General features: G+C 42.4%; 1 protein-coding gene across 1 annotated transcript in view; it reads left to right on the top strand.

Annotated features, from left to right (window-relative positions):
• LOC148517458 (macrophage mannose receptor 1-like) overlaps positions 1 to 20,748 on the top strand; it is a 211,528-nt gene that overhangs the window by 170,224 nt on the left and 20,556 nt on the right. The window contains exons 23-24 of the mRNA XM_088478604.1: positions 1,200 to 1,302; positions 8,141 to 8,373. Coding sequence (XP_088334730.1) covers positions 1,200 to 1,302; positions 8,141 to 8,373 — 336 coding nt within the window. The remainder of the gene's footprint in view (positions 1 to 1,199; positions 1,303 to 8,140; positions 8,374 to 20,748) is intronic.

Below are 20,748 nucleotides of genomic sequence, written 5' to 3'. Positions count from 1 at the left end.
ACAGCGCGGACAATTGAATAGCTCAGAGAACTCCTTCCCGTGGCTATTCAGCATTGCGCTGGATTGAATAACCCCCATTATTAGCACACCGGCAAAGTAAGCAACCAGAGCATCCATATGTGACCGGAACATAGCAGAGCCTTGCTTTTAGATGCATCCATCTTTTTAGGTCTTATCAGTGCAAGATATGGGCTCGATATGAGCAAAATGGCTTCAAAATATAAAGTCTTGCCTCAAATAGGCCATTTTGCAGAGTAGTAAAGATTAGAGATTGGACCCCTGTGTTTTGGTTTTGGCAAAACAACTCTTAAATGTTATGGCTTTGGTGTTTGCAAAACCACCTTCAAGTGTTTTGGTTTTTTTATGTTTTGGATTACTTTAAAATTGATAAAAACAGCTAAAATCATGTAATTTGGACCTGTTTACATGCAATCCAAAACCCGAGATTCGGTTTTTAAATCTGGGTACTAAACTTACAGCAGATCTGAGCCGGGACATGGTTCTACTCAGATCCCCAAAAGTGAACCGAGATGGAACTCGATTCGACTTGGAACCAAAAAGTTCGGGTCTATTCTGTTTTTAGCAAAACCAAACCTCACAAGTGAAGATGCAGGGACAGAATTTTTGTTTTATGCTTTTGTTTCCCTATTCCGCGGATTGTCCTTCCGCACTATAAATAGAGATGTGACAATGATGCTCAGTTCATTTTTGCTGTGGTTGGGGTAAGACTGAGACTGGTGGACACTTGAGGCCAAAGTCCTCCAGTTAAATGTGTAACATTTTGTAGCTGGATATGGAAGGAGGCGGATATACTGCTGAACAACCTTGGAAATTTCCATCATGACGTTCTGATCTCCCAGAGCTGGTACTACGCTTTGAGTAAACACCGCAAGTCACTAGGTACAGAGATTGTGGCGTCCTGGTGATTTCCCAATTTGTGTTTTATGTACCACAAACCAACCCAGATCCAGGTCCAAGGTGTCTACAGACCGTTGTTTACCTCACAATTACTGTATTAGCAGAAGAGATTAAAACATATATAGAGAATACATACAGTAGAAACAGAATACACTGCATAGCAGAGCAATGCTCCAAAACTCGTAATAAAAACTTTAGTCCAATTAATAAAATCCTGCAGATATTTCTAATTTGCAGTTTTCTTATAACGAGAATCTTCTCCTCTGATGATTTTCATGTAGACCGATTGTGTGGCTGTCAAACGTGGTCCTATTTTGGATGCTGGTTCATGGACCGAAGAAGATTGCGATCTCAACAAAGGATATATATGCCAGAAATCTAAAGGTATGTATCATCTATTTTACTGCAGCCCAGGATGAAGGGTCGACAGACAACAGGTCGACAATGTATAGGATGACACCAAATGGTCAACAGGCAATAGGTCAACAGGTACAAACGATTGACAGTGCAAAAGGTCAACAAGTACAAAAGGTCGACAGGTTCAAATGGTCGCCACACCAATGGTAGCCACAAAAAAGTTTGACATAATTTTTTTCCCAACATTTTTAAGGTTAGGGTTAGGCACTTGGGGAAGGGTTATGGTTAGGCTGCCGGAGGGGACGGTTATAGTTAGGTACTAGGGGGAGGGTTAAGGTTAAACTGCAGTTGGGTTGAGGCACTTGGGAAACGGTTAGGGTTAGGCACCAGGGGAAGGATTAGGGTTAGGCACCAGGGGGAGGATTAGGGTTAGGCACCAGGAGGAGGATTAGGGTTAGGCACCAGGAGGAGGATTAGGGTTAGGCACCAGGGGGAGGGTTAGGATTAAGCTGTAGTTGGGTTTAGGCACAGGAAATGGTTAGGGTTAGGCACCAGGGGGAGGATTAGGGTTAGGCACTAGGGGGAGGATTAGGGTTTGGCACTAGGGAGAAGATTATGTCACGACCAGGGTTTCTCGGCATGGTGGTCGACGGGTAATACCTTTGAAGTCGCTGTGGCGGGGGGCGTCTGGCGGTGGCGCTGGTGTATGGCGAGGGGCATTGGCTGCGCGTGGTTCTGTGCGGGCACATTGTCACTCAGGGCTGGTGAGGCCTGGCGAAGCTTCCGTTCTGCCCGCATGGGCGCCCCCATCTTGCCTCCGGCCATGTGATTCAGTTGTCCAATCCTGGTGGGTCACGTGCTCTCTCCGGCCAGTCACGGTGCGGCACTTGGTATTTAGGGAGGTCCAGAGCCTCCCTTCATTGCCAGTGCAACGTGTTTCTCAGCGACAGCTGAGAGAGAGTTCCTGAGCTCATTACCTGCCTCCTTGGAAACGCTACCTAGTCTGTTTACCTTACCTGCTCCAACCTATGAACTTCCTGCACCCTCCATTTACCTTGCCCCTGCCTGAGTACCTGAGTCTGCTGTCACCCTGCACCTTGCCTCCACTTACACTCTGCCGGATTATATCTCCTCTGCCTGCATATCATTTCAGCTCACCATAGCTGCATACTGGACTGTTTCCTGCCTGTCACTATCTGGACATTCTCCCATTTGCTTCACTACAGTTCCCAAGTGCACTTCAGTGCTTTGCCTGGACTTTTACTTTTGCAATATTCATGTCTACTAAAGTACTAAACCACTCATTAAAAGTTCCACATTTTCATTTAAATCTGCTTCTGTGTCTCCTATCATCACCCCGGGTCCACAACAAAACCAGAACCTCACAGATTAGGGTTAGGCAACAGAATCTATAAATTCTTCTGTGGAAACTGGGTAGGGGTCTTGGGGAGGGCTGCATCATCACGTCATTTAACCCTGCCCTCTCCTCACGGACCTGCAAATCACAGGGATTTATTGTAAAGGGACGGGGCCTAAAGATGGCTATAGCCTGGCCCCGCCCCCGGTGATGAGAGCACCAGGCCCTCTTCGGCTGCTCCCGGAAAGGACTACAGAAAAGTCGGTAAGTGTGAGGCATTCACAGCAAAGATTGGATTGCATTACTGCCACCCTCACCAAGTCACTATCTGTGTGGAATTTTCATGTTCTCCTCATGTTTTCATGTTTTAACTGGGTGCCAGTGGTGTATCTATAATGGGTGCAGGGTTTGTGGTGCACACAGGCCCACACCGCACACCCCCTGCACCCCATTTCTTCAAAATGTTTCTAGGGCGACGCTAGACTGGCATACAGAAAATTTGGTAACCCGGATGGACTCGCCAGCTCAGAGTCCAGATCTTAACCACATTGAAAGCCTCTGGGACGAATTGGAGCGAGGGGTGCGTTCTAGGCCAACTCAACCTTCTTCAGTGTCACAGTTGATCACTGTACTTAAGGCGGAATGGCAAAACATATCACCTGCTGTTGTCCAGGAACTTGTGGACAGTTTGCCAAGAAGGGGGTCTGCAGTAATCACTGCACGTGGTGGACCTACAAAATACTGACATCAATAACATCTTATTGTTCTATTTGCTGTCAGTGTCCAATCACTTTTGTCTACATACCGTGTTTCCCCGATAATAAGACACTGTCTTATTTTTTTTTTTGGGCCAAAAAAACACCATAGGGCTTATTTTCGGGGTAGGGCTTATTTTATTTAACATTGACAGTCTCTGCCTCTCCCTATCCCCCCCCGTTGTTGAATGCAGCCTCTTCCTCTCCCTCTCCCCCCCCTTTGTTGAATGCAGCCTCTGCCTCTTCCTCCCCCCCGTTGTTGAATGCAGCCTCTGCCTCTCCCCCCCGTTGTTGAATGCAGCCTCTGCCTCTCCCTCCCCCCCATTGTTGAATGCAGCCTCTGCCTCTCCCTACCCCCTATAGTTGAATGCAGCCTCTGCCTCTCCTTCCCCCCCCCGTTGTTGAATGCAGCCTCTGCCTCTCCCTCCCCCCCCTGTTGTTGAATGCAGCCTCTGCCTCTCTCTCCCCACCTGTTGTTAAATACAGCCTGTGCCTCTCCAGCCCCGCCCCCCCCCCCCCACCACCCCGGTATTGAATGCAGCCTGTCCCTCTCCCTGTTGAATGCAGCCATTTCCCCACTTACCTTTACAATAAGAAGAATCCGGAGGTGGCTCCTTCCTCCACGATCCGCGGCTCCTCCGTTGACCACCTTCAGAGTCGCGCCTTACTCCACGATCCGCTGGCTCCTCCGATGTCCACCTTCGGAGGCGCGCCGTGACATCATGACGTCACGTGCGCTGACTCCAAAACAAGCTTTATTGAAAGCTTGTTTTGCAGTCTGACTACGGTACTGTAAGCTGGTGGAGGAGCGGCCCGAGCAGGCCGGGCAGCCTCCTCCAGCTCTTTCATTTAGTACCGTATTTCATGCGGGGGGCGGAGCTGGGGCCATATTAGTATAGTGCAGGGACCGGGAAAAATTTTGATTTTATTAGGTCTTACTTTCGGGGTAGGGCTTATTTTGGGCCATTCATCAAAAGTAAGGATGGGTCTTATTTTCGGGGTAGGTCTAATTATCGGGGAAACACGGTAGAGTCTTTTCAATAAATATATGAACATGCGGTTGTAGTACATACAGGCTCCAGGGTTACAAGACACCAATGTCCTGTATTCCTGGTCCTTGTGGGTTAGGGAGTGAAAAGGGGCACTCCACATACAAGTTTGAAAAGCAATTTAGTTGTTAGTGACCCAGAGGGAGGTTTATTATATAGTGGTAAGTGTCAAATGCCCTAAGTCCAGTGCTAGGTCCACTTATATTGAACATCCACATGTATTAAAGCATTTACCGTAGAGAAAAGAACTTCTCCTATGGTCTCTGCACACATATACTGATATCGCCATGGCCATACAGTTGTATGGTGACGGTATTGTGACTCATTTTTGTGTCGTAATTTTATTCGCTTACTGGCAGGATTACCAGCGGATATGTCTACTGTGTCAAGCGGTGGCCACCAGGGAACATGGCGGTTATCTTGTGCATGAGATCTTACGTATTTAAGAAAGATCTTGCCATGTGCACTGGGGCCAGCCAGGCATGACATTGTGCATGTGTAATACATCTCTGTGTTATTGCTTCCTGCTTCGCCTCAATCATCTCCCCCATCAGAGCAGAGGAACATGGCGGTTATCTTGTGCATGAGATCTTACGTATTTAAGAAAGATCTTGCCATGTGCACTGGGGCCAGCCAGGCATGACATTGTGCATGTGTAATACATCTCTGTGTTATTGCTTCCTGCTTCGCCTCAATCATCTCCCCCATCAGAGATTGATTGCAGCAACTGTGCAATTTGCAATCGATTGTGTATAAAAATCTTTCCCTTTTTCAATCGATTGTGGCAATTCTGCAATCGATTGAAAAAGGGAAAGATTTTTTTATACACAATCAATTGCTTATGTATGGGGGCCTTTACTTAGCACCTAGTTATGCAGAGCAATGCATATACTAAAATCCATTTTGCAGAGCGTTATAATGACAGCAGCATTTCCGGGCAGAAGGCAAAGAGCTATTTTACTACATAAATAGAGACGCGCATTTGCAGGTGCACTGTATCCAAAGAAATAAAAAACACCTAATAGTGCTAAGTATGATACAAATGACTCATTGGGGGTTGTTCGGTTTAGTGCAATGTTGAATAGCTATTCAATTGACCACACTGTTCAGTCCGACTATAGGATTTCTGCTCTCACGCTCCTGAGGTGCGAGCAGAAATCCGACTTAAGTGTCAGCTGCAAGATAACCGCCATGTACCCCAACTGTCCTGATTTTTCTGGAAGGTTCACTGTTGACACTGGTACGTGCTGCAGTGAATGGGGGGTTAAAGGTGAGCAGAGGGGGACAAGCGATACCAGCTCTTGACAGCACTGGTCATGTCCACAGTCCTAATGTACGGAGAAGAAATGTTGGACTATATGCCCATTATAAAGTACTGTTCGCATAACGGTTGTTATATTATGCACCAGACAAGCCCGCGTGTAGCAGTTGCAGGTAAATGGTCACTATTGACTAACAGGTTTCACGCCAGAGCTGACACACCTTCTATAGAATCACTAACACCACTGCCCCCAGCTCTCCCAACTTCGGGTCAGTCTCGAGTCTCGGCCCTTCTCACTAGGCATGGAGTATCATTCAAGGTGCCTGGTACCAGGATCTCTCATTACACACAGGTTTCCTGGAATCACAGCCTGTGGGTTGAAACCAAAGTCTTGGATTTAGTGCCGCATGCCTGCAAATGCACTCCATGTCTCAGCGGCTCAGCATGGGTCTCCCACTCAGAACGCTGCCAACTCTAACACATGCTCTGCCCCATCAGTGCTTGAGTGAGTTTATTCCAGCCAACCACTGAGTAAGGTCTGATTTATATTAATTTGCTTGATCTTACACTTACCCAAGATTCTAGTCTTACTCAAGCAGACTCCCCCTTTGCAACCAGTCAGACCATAGGATCCTATCCTGTGCAGGACTTGAAAATATAATTTAGATCATCCAATATGCAACACACCCTCCACCCTGAGGATGGCACTCTCAATCCCACTAAATATATTGCTTAGTCTAAACCAGAGGTTTGCAAACGTGGTCCTCAAGGCACCCCAACAGTTCAGGTTTTCGAGAAATTTATGGTTGAGCCCAAGTGGTTAAATCAAATTGACTGAGGTACTAATAAATTAAGTCACCTGTGATCCATGCTTGATTACAGGTGACTTAATTAGTACCTCAGTCATTTTTAACACCAAAACGATGAACGATAACGACGATGCGTGTTCCTGAGGGTCGTTCGTCATTATCGTTCATCCGGCAAACATGCAGGCCAACCTGATGATATTGTCAGGTTGCTGCATGTTGAGGAATGGGGGAGAGAGCCCGGCGCTGAACGATATCGTTAATGGTATCGTTCTGCGGGTGTGCTCAATGTCATGAACGACATTGAGCACACACTGCCGGGGACACAGTAGGCGATATCGCTCAGGGAGCATATCGTCTAGTGTGTATGCTCCTTTAAGGTGCATACACACGGAACGATCTGTACCAACAACGACTTGAAAGATATCTTTCAAAAGATAGATATATTTTTATAGATATCGTTCAACGATCGTTCAAAGATATCTGTCAATGAGTCATCCTGCCACATCTCTGAACAGGCAAAGTTGTCGATATCGTCCAGATCATAGATATCGTTATTGTTCATGCGGGAACGCGCATCGTTGGTTGTTTACTGAATAAAAAATTAACGATATGATCGATATATCGTTGAAGGATATCGTTATCGTTCATATCGTAACAATATATCTGTCCGTGTGTACGCAACTTTAGGGTGCCCTGAGGACCAAGTTTGAGAACCTCTGGTCTACAGGTGTTACATCTAATTTTAACAACAAAGATAAAAGGGGAGGTTATTAAAGAAATATTTATTTATTTAATAACAGTTTCTTATATAGCGCAGCATATTCCGTTGCGCTTTACAATTAAATAGTGGCTAGTACGGGGCATTTTCAATATTCTTTTTAACAAGAAGTTAATTTGATTACTTTCTATCATTATATATAATAATCTTTTTCATATGTACTTAGACTGTACACATTTTTTGTTCCGAGCAAAGATTAAAAAAAAAAAACAGGAGCTTGTACAGTACTTGGGCTATCCGCCTATCCATGCCAGTCTGCAAAAGAAGCAAATCATTTGTCTAGGAACACATCCAACAAAATTAGAACTTCGTGTTCTTAGGATCTTTGTATTATCTTTCCTGCGTGAGACATTGATTCTCAATACAATGGGCAGAATGGAATATTTATAGACACCTACTGTACACTTGTATTAAAGGCTGCTTATGAAAAGTATATGTTGGTTAAGCTATATTATTCAGCTGAAATAAAAACATTCTTTGAAACTTGATTATTATGTGTGTGATGTAACTGCAGGATTTTCCACTGCATTGTATACTGGAAGATCTCGGGTTGTGGGGGGGGATCTTTTGATAAGTTTCCATCCAATCTAATTCATTTCTGATTGGAATAATGTAGAGCGCCCCAAGTAGTAAAACTGCATGGTGATGAGAACAATAAAACGATGAAAAAATCTGATTAGTTTGGAAAACGTAAATGCTTAAAATTATAAATAGCTATATAAAATAAAATCCTTGAATAGACCCTATAAACAATAACCAACTTAAATCAATCAAAAAATATTATTCTTATGGCAAGTTTTATCTGGTTGCTGCTGTTTGTTGAATTAATTTGCATGTTTCCTTTTTGTTTTTTTAGACCCCACGTTACCAGTTGTCCCTACTACTGTTCCATCATCAAACATTTATAAATATGGTGACTCCAGCTACACCATTGTTAAAACCAAGATGAAGTGGGATGAGGCACGACGTTTGTGCAAGGCCTCAGACTCGGAGCTAGTCAGCATATTAGACGAATACACCACCGCTTTTCTGAAGATTCATTTAATTAAATATAAGGAGCCTTTTTGGGTCGGCCTCAACAGTAACATGGTTTGTACAGTATTTTTTTTTTTACAGAGAATAATAATAATAATAATAATAATAATAATAATAATATATAGAAATTAATGTTTGTTTACCAAAGAATATATATGTATTTTTTATGGCTAATATTTTTTTCTCTAGCTCTTTTAAGTAAGAGCAAAATGATTCTAGTGATTGGCATCTATCTGATAGTATAACTATAAAATACCTAATAAGCTACTAGGTGCTCTAAAATACAGTGTATAGGGCCTGATTCAGCAAGGATTGCAACTGCGATTACGAACGCAATTGGCCGATTGTTGCATTCTGCGTATGCATTGCAGTGCACGAACCAGCCACTGCGATCGGGACTGCGATCGCAGAGACTACGCAGACCCATTGCAGAGTGATTGACAGGAAGTACAGTTTGGGGGAGGTGACGGGAGGGGGTCAGCGAAACGCAGGCATGCCAGTGCGTTTGAACGCCTTTGCAGGGGCATGCATCAATTATCCACTGCGATGCCATACGCAGCCTGAGCACTCATAGCGTGCAATGAGGTTAGCAATTCCTGAGTAAAGTTAGCACTTGTGCAAGTGTGCGCGAAGCTGCGATTGTACTCGGATACTGATGGTTTCGCAGTCTTGCTAAGTACGGAATTTCCTTTGGATTAAATTCACTTAAGTTTTTAATAGCACTGATTTCTTTTATTCACAATGAGATTATTTTTTCACTTTTCTTTTTCATCACTAGTGTGGTATGTTTTGTTTTTGTTTTTGAGTAATCAGGTGTTATTATAATTTTTACCATTATTATTATTAATAGTAATTTATATGAAATTAATATTGGCTGATTTCAGTCACACGTACACATATTATAAGATAATTACATATTATATCACAACACTGCGTAATATTTTTCATACATTTCACTTTAATAAATTTACACCATTTTAGCACTTATGACACAATAATACTGAATAATATATGGTTATCACTTTCAAATTCCAGGTATTGTATCAGACACATATATTGATTATAATATATTGGTGCATATATTATGTATACGTGTATACATACATATACATATGTGTGGATATACACATTTTTATTAACAATTTATGATTCTAATGAGAGACACCAATAGAGATTTTTTAATTATTATTTTTCAGTTTATATGGGAGTTATACAAATGATATGGAACATTTCTCTGAAATGCTTATGAATTAGAGAATGTAAGACCAATAAACAGGATTACTAGGAATGAACCTAGATTAATGAGAGCAATATTAATATTTGGGACCACTGCAATCAGGTCTCTATGAGATATGATGCAATATTCATAAGATACTCTTACTTATTATTTTTTTAGATATTTTTCTTGTGTAATATATTAGTATACCTATATTATATATCTCCCATTTAGAGTGTACTTAATGTCTAACAGGCATTTGATGATCACAACCTTGCCTGGAAAGAATATTCTGATCTGTTTTAAGACCTATAAACAGGATCACTAGGAATGAACCTAGATTAGTGAGAGAATTACAGGATAGTAATATTAACATTTGGGACCACTGCAATCAGGTTTCTATGAGATATGATGCAATATTCATAAGATATTTTTACCTATGTTATTGTGCACATTTATTTTGTTGAGATAATTTTCTTGTGTAATACTTTAATATTGCATCAATACATCTATATTATATATCTCCCATTTACAGTGTGCTCAATGTTTAATAGGCATTTGACTATTACAACCTTGCCTGGAAAGAATTTCCAGATCTATTTTCGATTAGGCAAATCTGAATAGACTCTATCACAGGATTAGTGATCGCATGACCTACAGGATAGATACTAAGCACCTTATTTTTTACTCATTATAGAGATGGTAGAGGTACCTTATCTGAATGTTTCATATTTTATTCATATAGCCAGTGTATAGGTTCTACCAGTTTCCATTTTAAAACGGAGCTACATTAGGAATATAAAAAATGGACGGAGATCAATTGCTCCAGACTTAAGATGCATCCACACATTTGAGATCGTTTAATACACCTTTATGGAAACATCAGTAACCATAGTATGTCAATCTAGACAAGGAGGGCGGTTCTAGAGAACGTGGCATGAACCTACTGGCTCACATAGATCCATCAACGTTGTGATAGGAGATGTGACACATTAATGGGTATTTAAGGGAGGTCTGGAGATCAGCTCTAGGGATGGGCAGATCGATTCACTGTACTGAGTTGAGCCTCATGGCTCAACTCAGTGAAGTGTCTCGAGACACGGCTGTTTACATAGAGCAAGTGAGTCGCTGACAGCTCCGCCCCGCCGCAGCCCAGCACTACAGCTCAGGGTTCTCACTGACTCTCTTGAGTCAGTGAACTTACCTGAGCCCTGGCTGTAGTTGTGCGACTCAGTGAGTCGCTGACAGCTCCGCCCCCCCGCAGCCCAGCTCAAGCCTCTGTCAGGAGAGTCAGTGCACTGCCCTGAGCCCTGGCAATATCTGCACGACTCAGTGTGAGTCACTGACAGCTCCGCCCCCCACACTGCCGATCTGACACAGCAGAGAAGTATGATCAGGTCGGATCAGCAGTGTAGGGGGCGGAGCTGCCATTCACTAGCTAGTAGCTCTGCTTACCTTGACAAAGCTTTATAGCAAAACGCCGTGTTGGTCTGTGGCATACCCTGTCACCACTAGCTATGGTTTATAGTAGTCTCTCTGTTGCTGTCTAATGAATACTCCAGAGGGTTTGTGTATTCCTGTGTATAGGCACAGAGACTACAACTTATGCTGCACTATTGAACTGTAAATCCTGCTCTGCTTTTCTACAGACACCCAGGAGGGACTGCTAATAATCAAATGTAAAGCAGGGAGATCAGACTGGTACTGTGTAATGGAGCGTACACACGGTCAGATTTGTCAGATTTGTCAGATGAACGACTGAACGATTGAACGATTTGGACGATTTGACCAAAGTTTTGAACGATTTGAACGATTTGAACGATTGAACGATTTTTGACTGCATTAAAATGAATGGAATCGTCCAAGTCTGACTGCAAACCAATCAGATGTCAGATATCGTTATCTGACAAACGGGAACGCGCATCGTTGATCGTCCATCGTTCAGGCATGTCAGATATGAACGATTTTCCTTCAGATATGAACGACTGAACGATTTTTAAATCGTTATCGTCCATATCTGAAGAAAAAATCTGATCGTGTGTATGCACCATAACAGACACCAATCTGCATATTTATTTCCCATGAGCATTTCTGTGAAAACGAAATTAATGTCATATTATATATTAAATACGATATAGTTTAATACAAGAATTGACTACAAGTGGAATAAATATAGCATAACAACACAGGAGAGATACCAGATCCATATTTAAACACACATGGTAATAGGATTGCTGTGATTATAAAAGTAATGACATAATATTATATCACCTAATAACTACTATTCCTATTTATCTGTGTAAAAATAGAACTGAATGGTCTGGAGTAAATCACAGTTACTATCTATGATTGGCATTTACCTTTGCCAATCACAGTGAAAGAAATATGTGTGTACTCACTTGCTAAACAAATGCAAGCAATAGAGTCCTGTGTTCAATAACTTAGCATGTTGAATGAAAGATAAATGCTATATATATTTAATAGCTCCATCCAATATATGAATGGGTGGAAGGACAGGGTTTATGCCTATATTATAATTCACTGAATTAATTACTTTTGTTCACCTCATTATGGTTTTAAATTATTTTTGCTGCTCCTCTAGTCTTACAGACAATATTAAAAGCAACAATAAAAGTTATATTTTAGATACCCCAGGGCACCACTTCAGGCATTTCTTTCTCTCTTCTTTATTCTTTTGGTTTAAGTACGGATGTGTGTAAGGTAAGGTGGGCGTCCTTATGCTGTGTTGCGTTGGCATAGCAATCGCAATTAATTAACATATCTTCGCAGTGAGACTGTGTGCGTAATCGCACTTGCAATCGCAGTTGCGATCCGTACTGAATCAGGCCCATTGTCAATAAATATTATATAGTACATTTTATAATAATTGTCATTGTATAATATTTGATAAGCGACTAGGATGTTCAAATGATAAAATATATACTGTGCTTAATAAATATTATCTAATACATCTTATAGATACATTAGTGCCGGGCATAGTATGTACATATAAATGTAAAATATTATACCAGTAGTTTTAGTTTACTTTGACAAAATGCAGCACATCAGAGGAATACCCTATAAATCAAAAACTAAATAAAAATAGATTCACTGGTCTAGCTAAAATGTTATCATTTATATTATTTTGTATTATTATAAAAGCTATTTATTGTCGTGCTACCTACAGTATTTGTTTTCGCAATCACTGCCAGATTAGGGTATCATACCTCCCAACTTTTGAGCATGCCGAAGAGGGACATATCGTGCGCCGAAGGCGCGCACGGCCGAAAATGGGATGGGGCTTATCTAAAATGGGTGGGGCTTAATGAAAACTGGGCGGAGTCTTGCCGCAACCCCCCGTTAATGTCACTATTGTGGGCATGCCCAAGACTCTCCGAGATGATGGGCATCCCCTAGTTCACCTTCTGCACACCCGCTGCTCTGCTGTGCAGAGCAACGGTATGTGCTCTCTCCAACTCCCCCCCCCACTGCGGGACACTGCGGCCCGTGGGTGGGAGAGTGGGACAGTCCCAGAAAAACGGGACTGTCCCGCTGAATGCGGGACAGTTGGGAGGTATGGGGTATATATGGACCTGGAGCTGAATTGTGTGCCGCAGCAGGTGGTGTGACCACTGCCGTCAGGGTGTGACTAGTGATCTGGGTCTGTGGCCTGTGCCATGGCATGTGGATAACTGAGTGAAAATAGTGATGAACATTCTAGCCATCCTCCCGTCAACCAGCCCCCAACATTGAAGAAAAAAACCATGAGAACAAACATACCAAGATATGACCTCTCTTCCCTGCACTTGCATCCTTGACAACTTGCTGTAGCTGCCAGCTGTTAATGTTAGTTCCGTAGGTACTTTGCGTTCACTTCAGGCCACCTCCCATTCCTGATATCATCTGTCCTGACCGCAACAGAATCTCTCTGATCCTAACGCAGCAGCAGCAGCGCCTGCGTCTATTGCAGCAGTGTGACTGTGTTTTTATGCTAATGCCACAGCTGATGGGATTCGTACAGAGATGCCCACTGGCTGCTGTGCTAAGCTGCTGCTTTGTGTATTATGGGCCTGATTCAGACTCGGGAATAGAGTGAGGTCTCTCGCTCAACTGATCATCTTGGAGAAACCATGCACTGCAGGTGGGGCAGATTTAAAATGTGCAGAGAGATTTAGATTTGGGAGTACTGTTTCCAAACTGAAATCTAATTTGTAGAGTAATAATAAAGCTGTGCAGTATTTGTGGGCTACATGCAAAAGCAGCCAGTATTTACCCTACATGTAAAAAAATTATGTATTTACACCCCTTGCATTGCAAAATGGTTTGTTCAGGTTCACAGTTGAGACAGATATCCCAAGTCTGAATCAGGCCCTAAGTTGCACCATCAGTTGCAACATTGGAGGTTGCACCGGGCCTATGGAGGCACAGACTATCCATCTGAACATGGCCGCTGGCCTCTCTGCATCCTTCATAGGCAAACGCAGGGGGGAGGGGGGGTTCTGGTTGCCTGGAAACCCCCCTCCTCAGCACACACCATGACCACAGTAGAAATAGTAATATAATAGAATTTTACTAGCGCTGCATGTTTTTCTTAGCATCACAAATGAAATAATTAGCACCACCTGTGGATCTTTTAACATGTATCAGCCAGTAACAAATAACCTGTGCACCAACTAGGAGATCTGGAAATCATGCATTGTTAGGGATGCATTGCTGTAGAGCCCAATATGTACATATATGTCCAGGGCAGTGCTAGGTTCTTCTGCTGCTCCCAGACTCCCGGACTTGCTCCCATGCCCTGGAATAGTGCCGACATCAAAAATAAAAACATTCAGCTGAGGCTGGATGGCCAACTGCCGCATATAATGGCTTACTGTGATCACTGGTCCTGTATATGCTGGGATTATTACACAATACAGTTTGTATGACGTATTTTAAAGCTGGTTAAGTACTAATCCTGCCCTCTTCATGAAATGACCACACTCACTCTAAAATCAAGCATTTGGAAACCCCCATCTAGAAATCTTGCGTTTGCCACTGTCCTTGTACCCTACCCCAGTGTCTCCCGTGCAACCGATCACTGCTGATCGGGCATCCCAGCGGCACCTCCCACTCGGAGAATGCAGGGAGGCGCACCACCGGGGAAATGTCAATTAATTAGCCCCCCTCCCCCTAGTGTAAACCTGTCAGCTGCAGAGAGGAGCAGCCACTAGGAAATGTAAAGTTGCGATGCTGTGATGTTACGATTATCAATGTTTTGGTATATATTAATGTTATGTGTTTAAAAAATCAGGCTGCGGTGTCCAGGGCATTGCGAGTGAAATCGCAGGATGAGATCTGAGCATGCGCAGATCTCAAACCATTGGATGTGAACATCAGAGTTCTGTGCATCTCTGAATTAGGCCCTCAGTCATGCCAAATAGCTTCTCTCGGTGCGTCATGTCCAGGACGACTCGGCTGGACATGACGCACGACTGTAGGGCACATCTGTAGGACATATTTGTAGGCACCCTCTTACCATTCCAGTGCTATAACGATTAATGGAAATAGCTTTGCAGTGTTGCCTCTGAGAAAACTGCTAAATATTAGTCCTACTAAACTTTAGATAAAAAAATATGTTACAAAAGTCGTATTGCAATAAGAGATAATGAGCCGGGATAAGCACCAATGCTAAAGGAAAGGACCTGTAATGCTCAGGGGTGTATTTATAATGGGTGTAGGATGTGCGGTGCACCGCAGCCCTTGCACCCGTACTATACTTACCACTCCGGAGTCCCACGTCGGCGCCGGTGTCAGCGCTGTAAAAACGCCAGGTAAATGGCCGCCGCGGGAATTGAGTTCCGTGATTAGGACTGTCCCAGAAAGTGACAGTGTGACTAAACTAAGAAGATCTCCATTAAATATTTAATTTCCTGCATTAAGAAGTATCCCCTCAGGTAGGAGGGATGGTTGGTTAACAATCCCTGTGTGGCATAATGTAATGTGGAGGCACTGTATGGCATAATGTGTACTGGCAGCACTACAATGTGGCATATTGCAAGCTGGGGGGAATACAGAATGGCATAATATGAAATGGTGGCAGTGTGGCATAATGTGAACTGGAAGAACTGCGTGGTATAATTTGTACTGGCAGTATTACAACGGGAAATGTTCTGAATTAGGGGGAATATAATGTGGTGTAATATGAACTGTGGGCACTGTGTGTTATAATGTGAACTAGGGCACTTTCTATGGGGCATAAAATGAACTTGGGCACTATTACTGTATGGGGCATAAAATGAGCAGCCACTGTGGAGAGAGGTGTCTCTCTAGAAGCATTGGGGAGGGACCTCTTCAAAATGATGGTCAAAGCCAGTGACTGTATCACTCAGACTGGAACTATACTAAAATCAGTACTGCGATCACACAGATCCCCTGCTCCTGATGTAGTGAGGGCAGAGTCTAATATAATACTCACAATTAATATTCTATCACCATACACGTCTCTTTACTGCCACCACCTGTGGAAAATACAAAAGGGAGCCACAGGTCCCCTAACACTCTATCACAATTGCGCAGGCTCGGCGACACAAATTACCGCTCAGTTAGTTGGTTTCCCTTTGCTGCCGCAATAAATAATAGTTATTGTGTAACCATAGCAACTAGGTTCTGGAGCATATATAAAAATAGACTAATAAAGGAATACTTTATCAACAAAAGGAAGTACAATGCTTAGTTACAGAAATTATATAAATAAAAAGAATTTCAGATGACATAGAAAAATGTGTGTTGCGATTTCAAAATTAAAGGTAAAAACTTACTTAGAAGAATTACACTCGGCTTATTCTGGTCCAGGGGGCACGTTGAGAAAATGCACGTCCGAACCACAAGTCTGACACAAAGCAAAATGCTCCCATCATAGTGATGTCATGACCAAGTCCCTGAGGTCTCACAGGCTGGCTTGTTAATTAACACCTCCCATGTAACACTTTTTTTAATCGCGTATATTTATTACATTTTCAAAAAAGTAAAACATATAGATATAGAAATACAAACATAAGAGAACAACAAACACAGTTGACATAATATTCAGATAAAATTGATGCACAATGAAACCAGTAAGGATAATTAACATAGGGCCTCATTCAGAAATGTACGCAAATATGATGGTTTACATAAATCTCCGTTGGTGGGAGGACTGCGCCTGCACATGTGCAGAACTGGTCCTGCGTTGTTGCATGCAGTGCCCCCTAAACTGCAGCCTGATTGTTGGGTGTGGAGACGGTGGCCATGGGGTCTGTTTTACAAAGTTGGGCCATTTTGTAGGGGTGCCAAGGCCAGGGTCTACTTCTTCTGAATCAGATTTACTGGACCTAGCAGAGGAGACCCGGAGGCCATACTGAGTAAGCTTGGGCTTACTCAGATGGCCGATGGCTATGACCTGATCTGATGCGGCGTCTTCGGACACAGCCCTAGGATCTGCGATGCCGGCACGAGACATCTCTTTTTTTTTTCTTCAGGTGCTTCCTGCGGCATTACCATACTTTCACAATGCTGCTGTGCCTAAAGATGCAGCAACGATGCGAATGGGGTATAACTCTGAATCAACCCCATAGGCAAGAATTGAGCAAGGAGATTAATACATATATATAAAATAAGCGCGAAAGTGTGTGTGTGTGTGTGTGTCTGTCTGTCCTTTATGCACAGCCAGAGTTTTGTACCTAGCTCCATCAAATTTGGCATGGTGGTGTAGTTTGAACAGGATTAGGTTTTTGGCTATGTTTGAAGTTCATCAGGGCCATGGAGGTCTACATGGTGCCAACTAAGTAGGCCGTATAGTCTCTGATTTAAATTTTTGTTTAAGCAAGTTTGCTCAGGATATCTTCCAGTGCTTAAAACTGCACTTACAGATGTGCCCACATACATCTATCCTCTGTGTGCTACCAGTCGCGCCACACATAATGCGGGAGCTCAGTGTGACTCGGTAGCGCAGAGTGTCTTTTGTGCATCTTTTTACCTTCAAATGCGTCTTATTTGCACAACGATGCGAATAGATAGCACATGCTGCATGATATGATATGCAGCATGCCTATGTTTACTTAGCGAGCGTGGGTGTATCTGAATGTGAAATGCTTCGTTACAGTGTCAGCGGCTGTAACATTGTAACTTAGTGTTTAGCATGCAGATACACCCGCAGACGCACAGAGAACATAGGCATGCTGCATATCATTTTAATCAGCGGAAGCTGCTTGTGCTATCTATTTGCATCGTTGTGCGAATAAGATGCATTTGAAGACAAAAAGATGCACGAAAAGACACTCTGCACTACTGAGTCATGCCACGGCATGGCGCGGCTAGAAGGGCTGTTTAACGCGCCAGGAGGCTAGATGTATGTGGACCCATATGTATCTGAAGGCACAGGCTGATATGTACTAGTGGGGGGCAGGAAGAGCTCCAACGGAAGAGTAGTGAGTCGGAGGATCAACTGTCACACTGCACCTGCACTGACAGTTACTCATTTCCTCCAGGCACATTTTCATACGCCATGATCTCCAATGCTGGTCTGCAATGTAAAATATGAAAGCTGCAGTTGTACTTCAAGGTCCATTCTTCAACAGGGGCAACGCATCTAATGGTGCATACACACGATCAGATTTTTCCTTCAGATATGAACGATAACGATTTAAAAATCGTTCAGTCGTTCATATCTGAAGGAAAATCGTTCATATCTGACATGCCTGAACGATGGACGATCAACGATGCGCGTTCCCGTTTGTCAGATAACGATATCTGACATCTGATGGGTTTGCAGTCAGACTTGGACGATTCCATTCATTTTAATGCAGTCAAAAATCGTTCAAATCGTTCAAATCGTTCAAAACTTTGGTAGAATCGTTCAAATTGTTCAAATCGTTCAATCGTTCAGTCGTTCATCTGACAAATCTGACAAGTCTGACAAATCTGACCGTGTGTACGCTCCATAATACAGAATAATATGTTAACATTTAAAACTGATGGCAAATAACACAGAGCATAGCATAATATACATATACTTAGTATTAGAGAGGAGCGGTTTAGTCTTGACTAGAATTTTCCCACCAAGTTTTGATATCCGAACAAGGCAAAACATCATTTTTCACTGAAAAATGTAATCTTTGTTAGTGAAAAATGATGTCTTGCCTCGTAATGAGATGTGAACTTGGTGGGAAGATCCAAGCCAAATCAAACCGTTCATCTTTACATAAACTAAAAAAAATCAGGGCTATAGTCTAACGGGTGACAATTTAATCTATTCAGACTGTTGCTTTTTAGAAGGTATTGCTCCCTTCTATATAATAAAGATTTTTTCTTATGAAGATAGAAATCACTGTTCAACTAATAGGAATTGAATTATTCAATTTATTAAAATAGTACAGTATATTCAATAAAACATACTGTACATATAATAAGCTACACACAAAGCATAAAATATGTTAATAAACAGCAGCCGAGTTTGCCATTTTGCTTAGCATGTTAATATTGAACTACAAAGTCCAGCATATATAAACGTCCAGAAAACATATAACAGCACTTTTCCACACTTATTTACTTAGGTAGAAATTCCCATGATCCTGAGAGCATACTGATTAGTAAAAAACTTTTCAAAGCCTTTTCTTAGTAGAAAAATTGTAAACAGTCACTTCTGTAACTATAAGCACCTGCTAGTTAATAGGATCCTTTTCACAACTAGTTACACATGCATTACTGTACTTGTTAATCAGTAAACAGTAGTCAGTCTCACACCACGTAGAGCACTCTATAACAGGCTTCTTGCATAAGCTGAATGGTAAAAAGTCCAGATTCCCAGTGGGCACAAAACACTTTTATACCTCCTTTTAAAAGTATTGGGGATACATGTCTGAGGAAGCCACTGATGTTATGACTAAAGCAGATAAACACATTACACAGTATCCCCAATACTTGAGAAGTATAAAAAACGTGAGGCACTTCCACTCATCTCTCCAACCTAGCTGCATGATCGGTGAATACCAGCAGCAGGAGGTACAGTATATAGGTGTATTGTGCACCTAACCACATATAACTGTACATAATTTTCCCTGTGTAGTAGCCACATGTAATGCAGTATGTTCATTTCTCCCAAACCATATGCCCTAGGTGCCCTCAAAATATACTAGCCCAGCTTACAGACTTAAGGTATATTTCTATGATTTTAGGAATTCCTAGCTTTGGTGGAAATATCAATATTTAGTCAAAAACACATAACATATGGTGAGGCCTTTGATCTCTCCCTATGTTCAACCACACCTGGTGAACAGACTGCTGTTTGAATACCCCTGCGGTTCTTGGTGCTAACTATGCATCCTCAAGTAATCCATATGCAGACATAGACAAGGTCTTGTTTACCAATCTCATCTGCTTGCTTTTCCTGCTCACAGGATACCATAGATGATGTACATTTTAATTAAACTACAATAGCCTTAACATGACTGTACTCTGTACACCTACCCCCTTAAGATAAGGCGAGGGGGATGACCCAACAAGTCATTCCCCAAGCCTCTTTCAGCAACTCCATGTTCACTGCCCTTTTTATGCTGTATAGTGAATTAATTTCCTGTTATGATAGACTTCATCTAAGCAACTTTCCATTGTCACCTGCTACTCTGTGTAGATAGATGTGGGGGTTGTGAACAGTTACTACTGTGCACTGCCATCCATAGAGGTATGACTGCAATTTATGTAATATCCACACAATGCCCAGACATTCCTTCTCCACAGTAGCATAGGCCACTTCTCTGGGGAGAAACTTTCTGCTTAAACATAGAACTGGGTGTTCCTTCCCCCTTTTGTTTACCTGACTGATAACAGCGCCCAATCCATAGTGAATTGCATTTGTCTGCACCACAAATTTCCTTTTAAAAACTGGGGCTTGCAAAACAGCAGGGTTGGACAGGGCAGCTGTCAGAGTTTCCATGCTGTCCAGTTCACTTTTTTGAGGCAGTTTTTTATTGGTCAGGTTCGTCAGAGGCTTCGCAGGAGTACTATAGTAAGGTACAAACTTCCTGTAGTACCCTGCTATGCTCAATCAGAATCAAAATCAACTTGATTGTCCAAGTACACAGCCGTATACAAAGAATTTAACTCCGGCTCACTGCAAGCCAAGTACTTACATAAAAAACAAAACATGCCAAATACATACTGTACATTCACAATGCACAACAACAGGACATAAATAA

Source organism: Taudactylus pleione, unplaced genomic scaffold, assembly GCF_031769625.1.
Source record: "Taudactylus pleione unplaced genomic scaffold, aTauple2 ptg000216l, whole genome shotgun sequence".
NCBI lineage: Eukaryota > Metazoa > Chordata > Amphibia > Anura > Myobatrachidae > Taudactylus > Taudactylus pleione.
The sequence above is the reverse complement of the archived record's forward strand: the minus strand, read 5'-3'. Positions and strand labels throughout refer to the sequence as shown.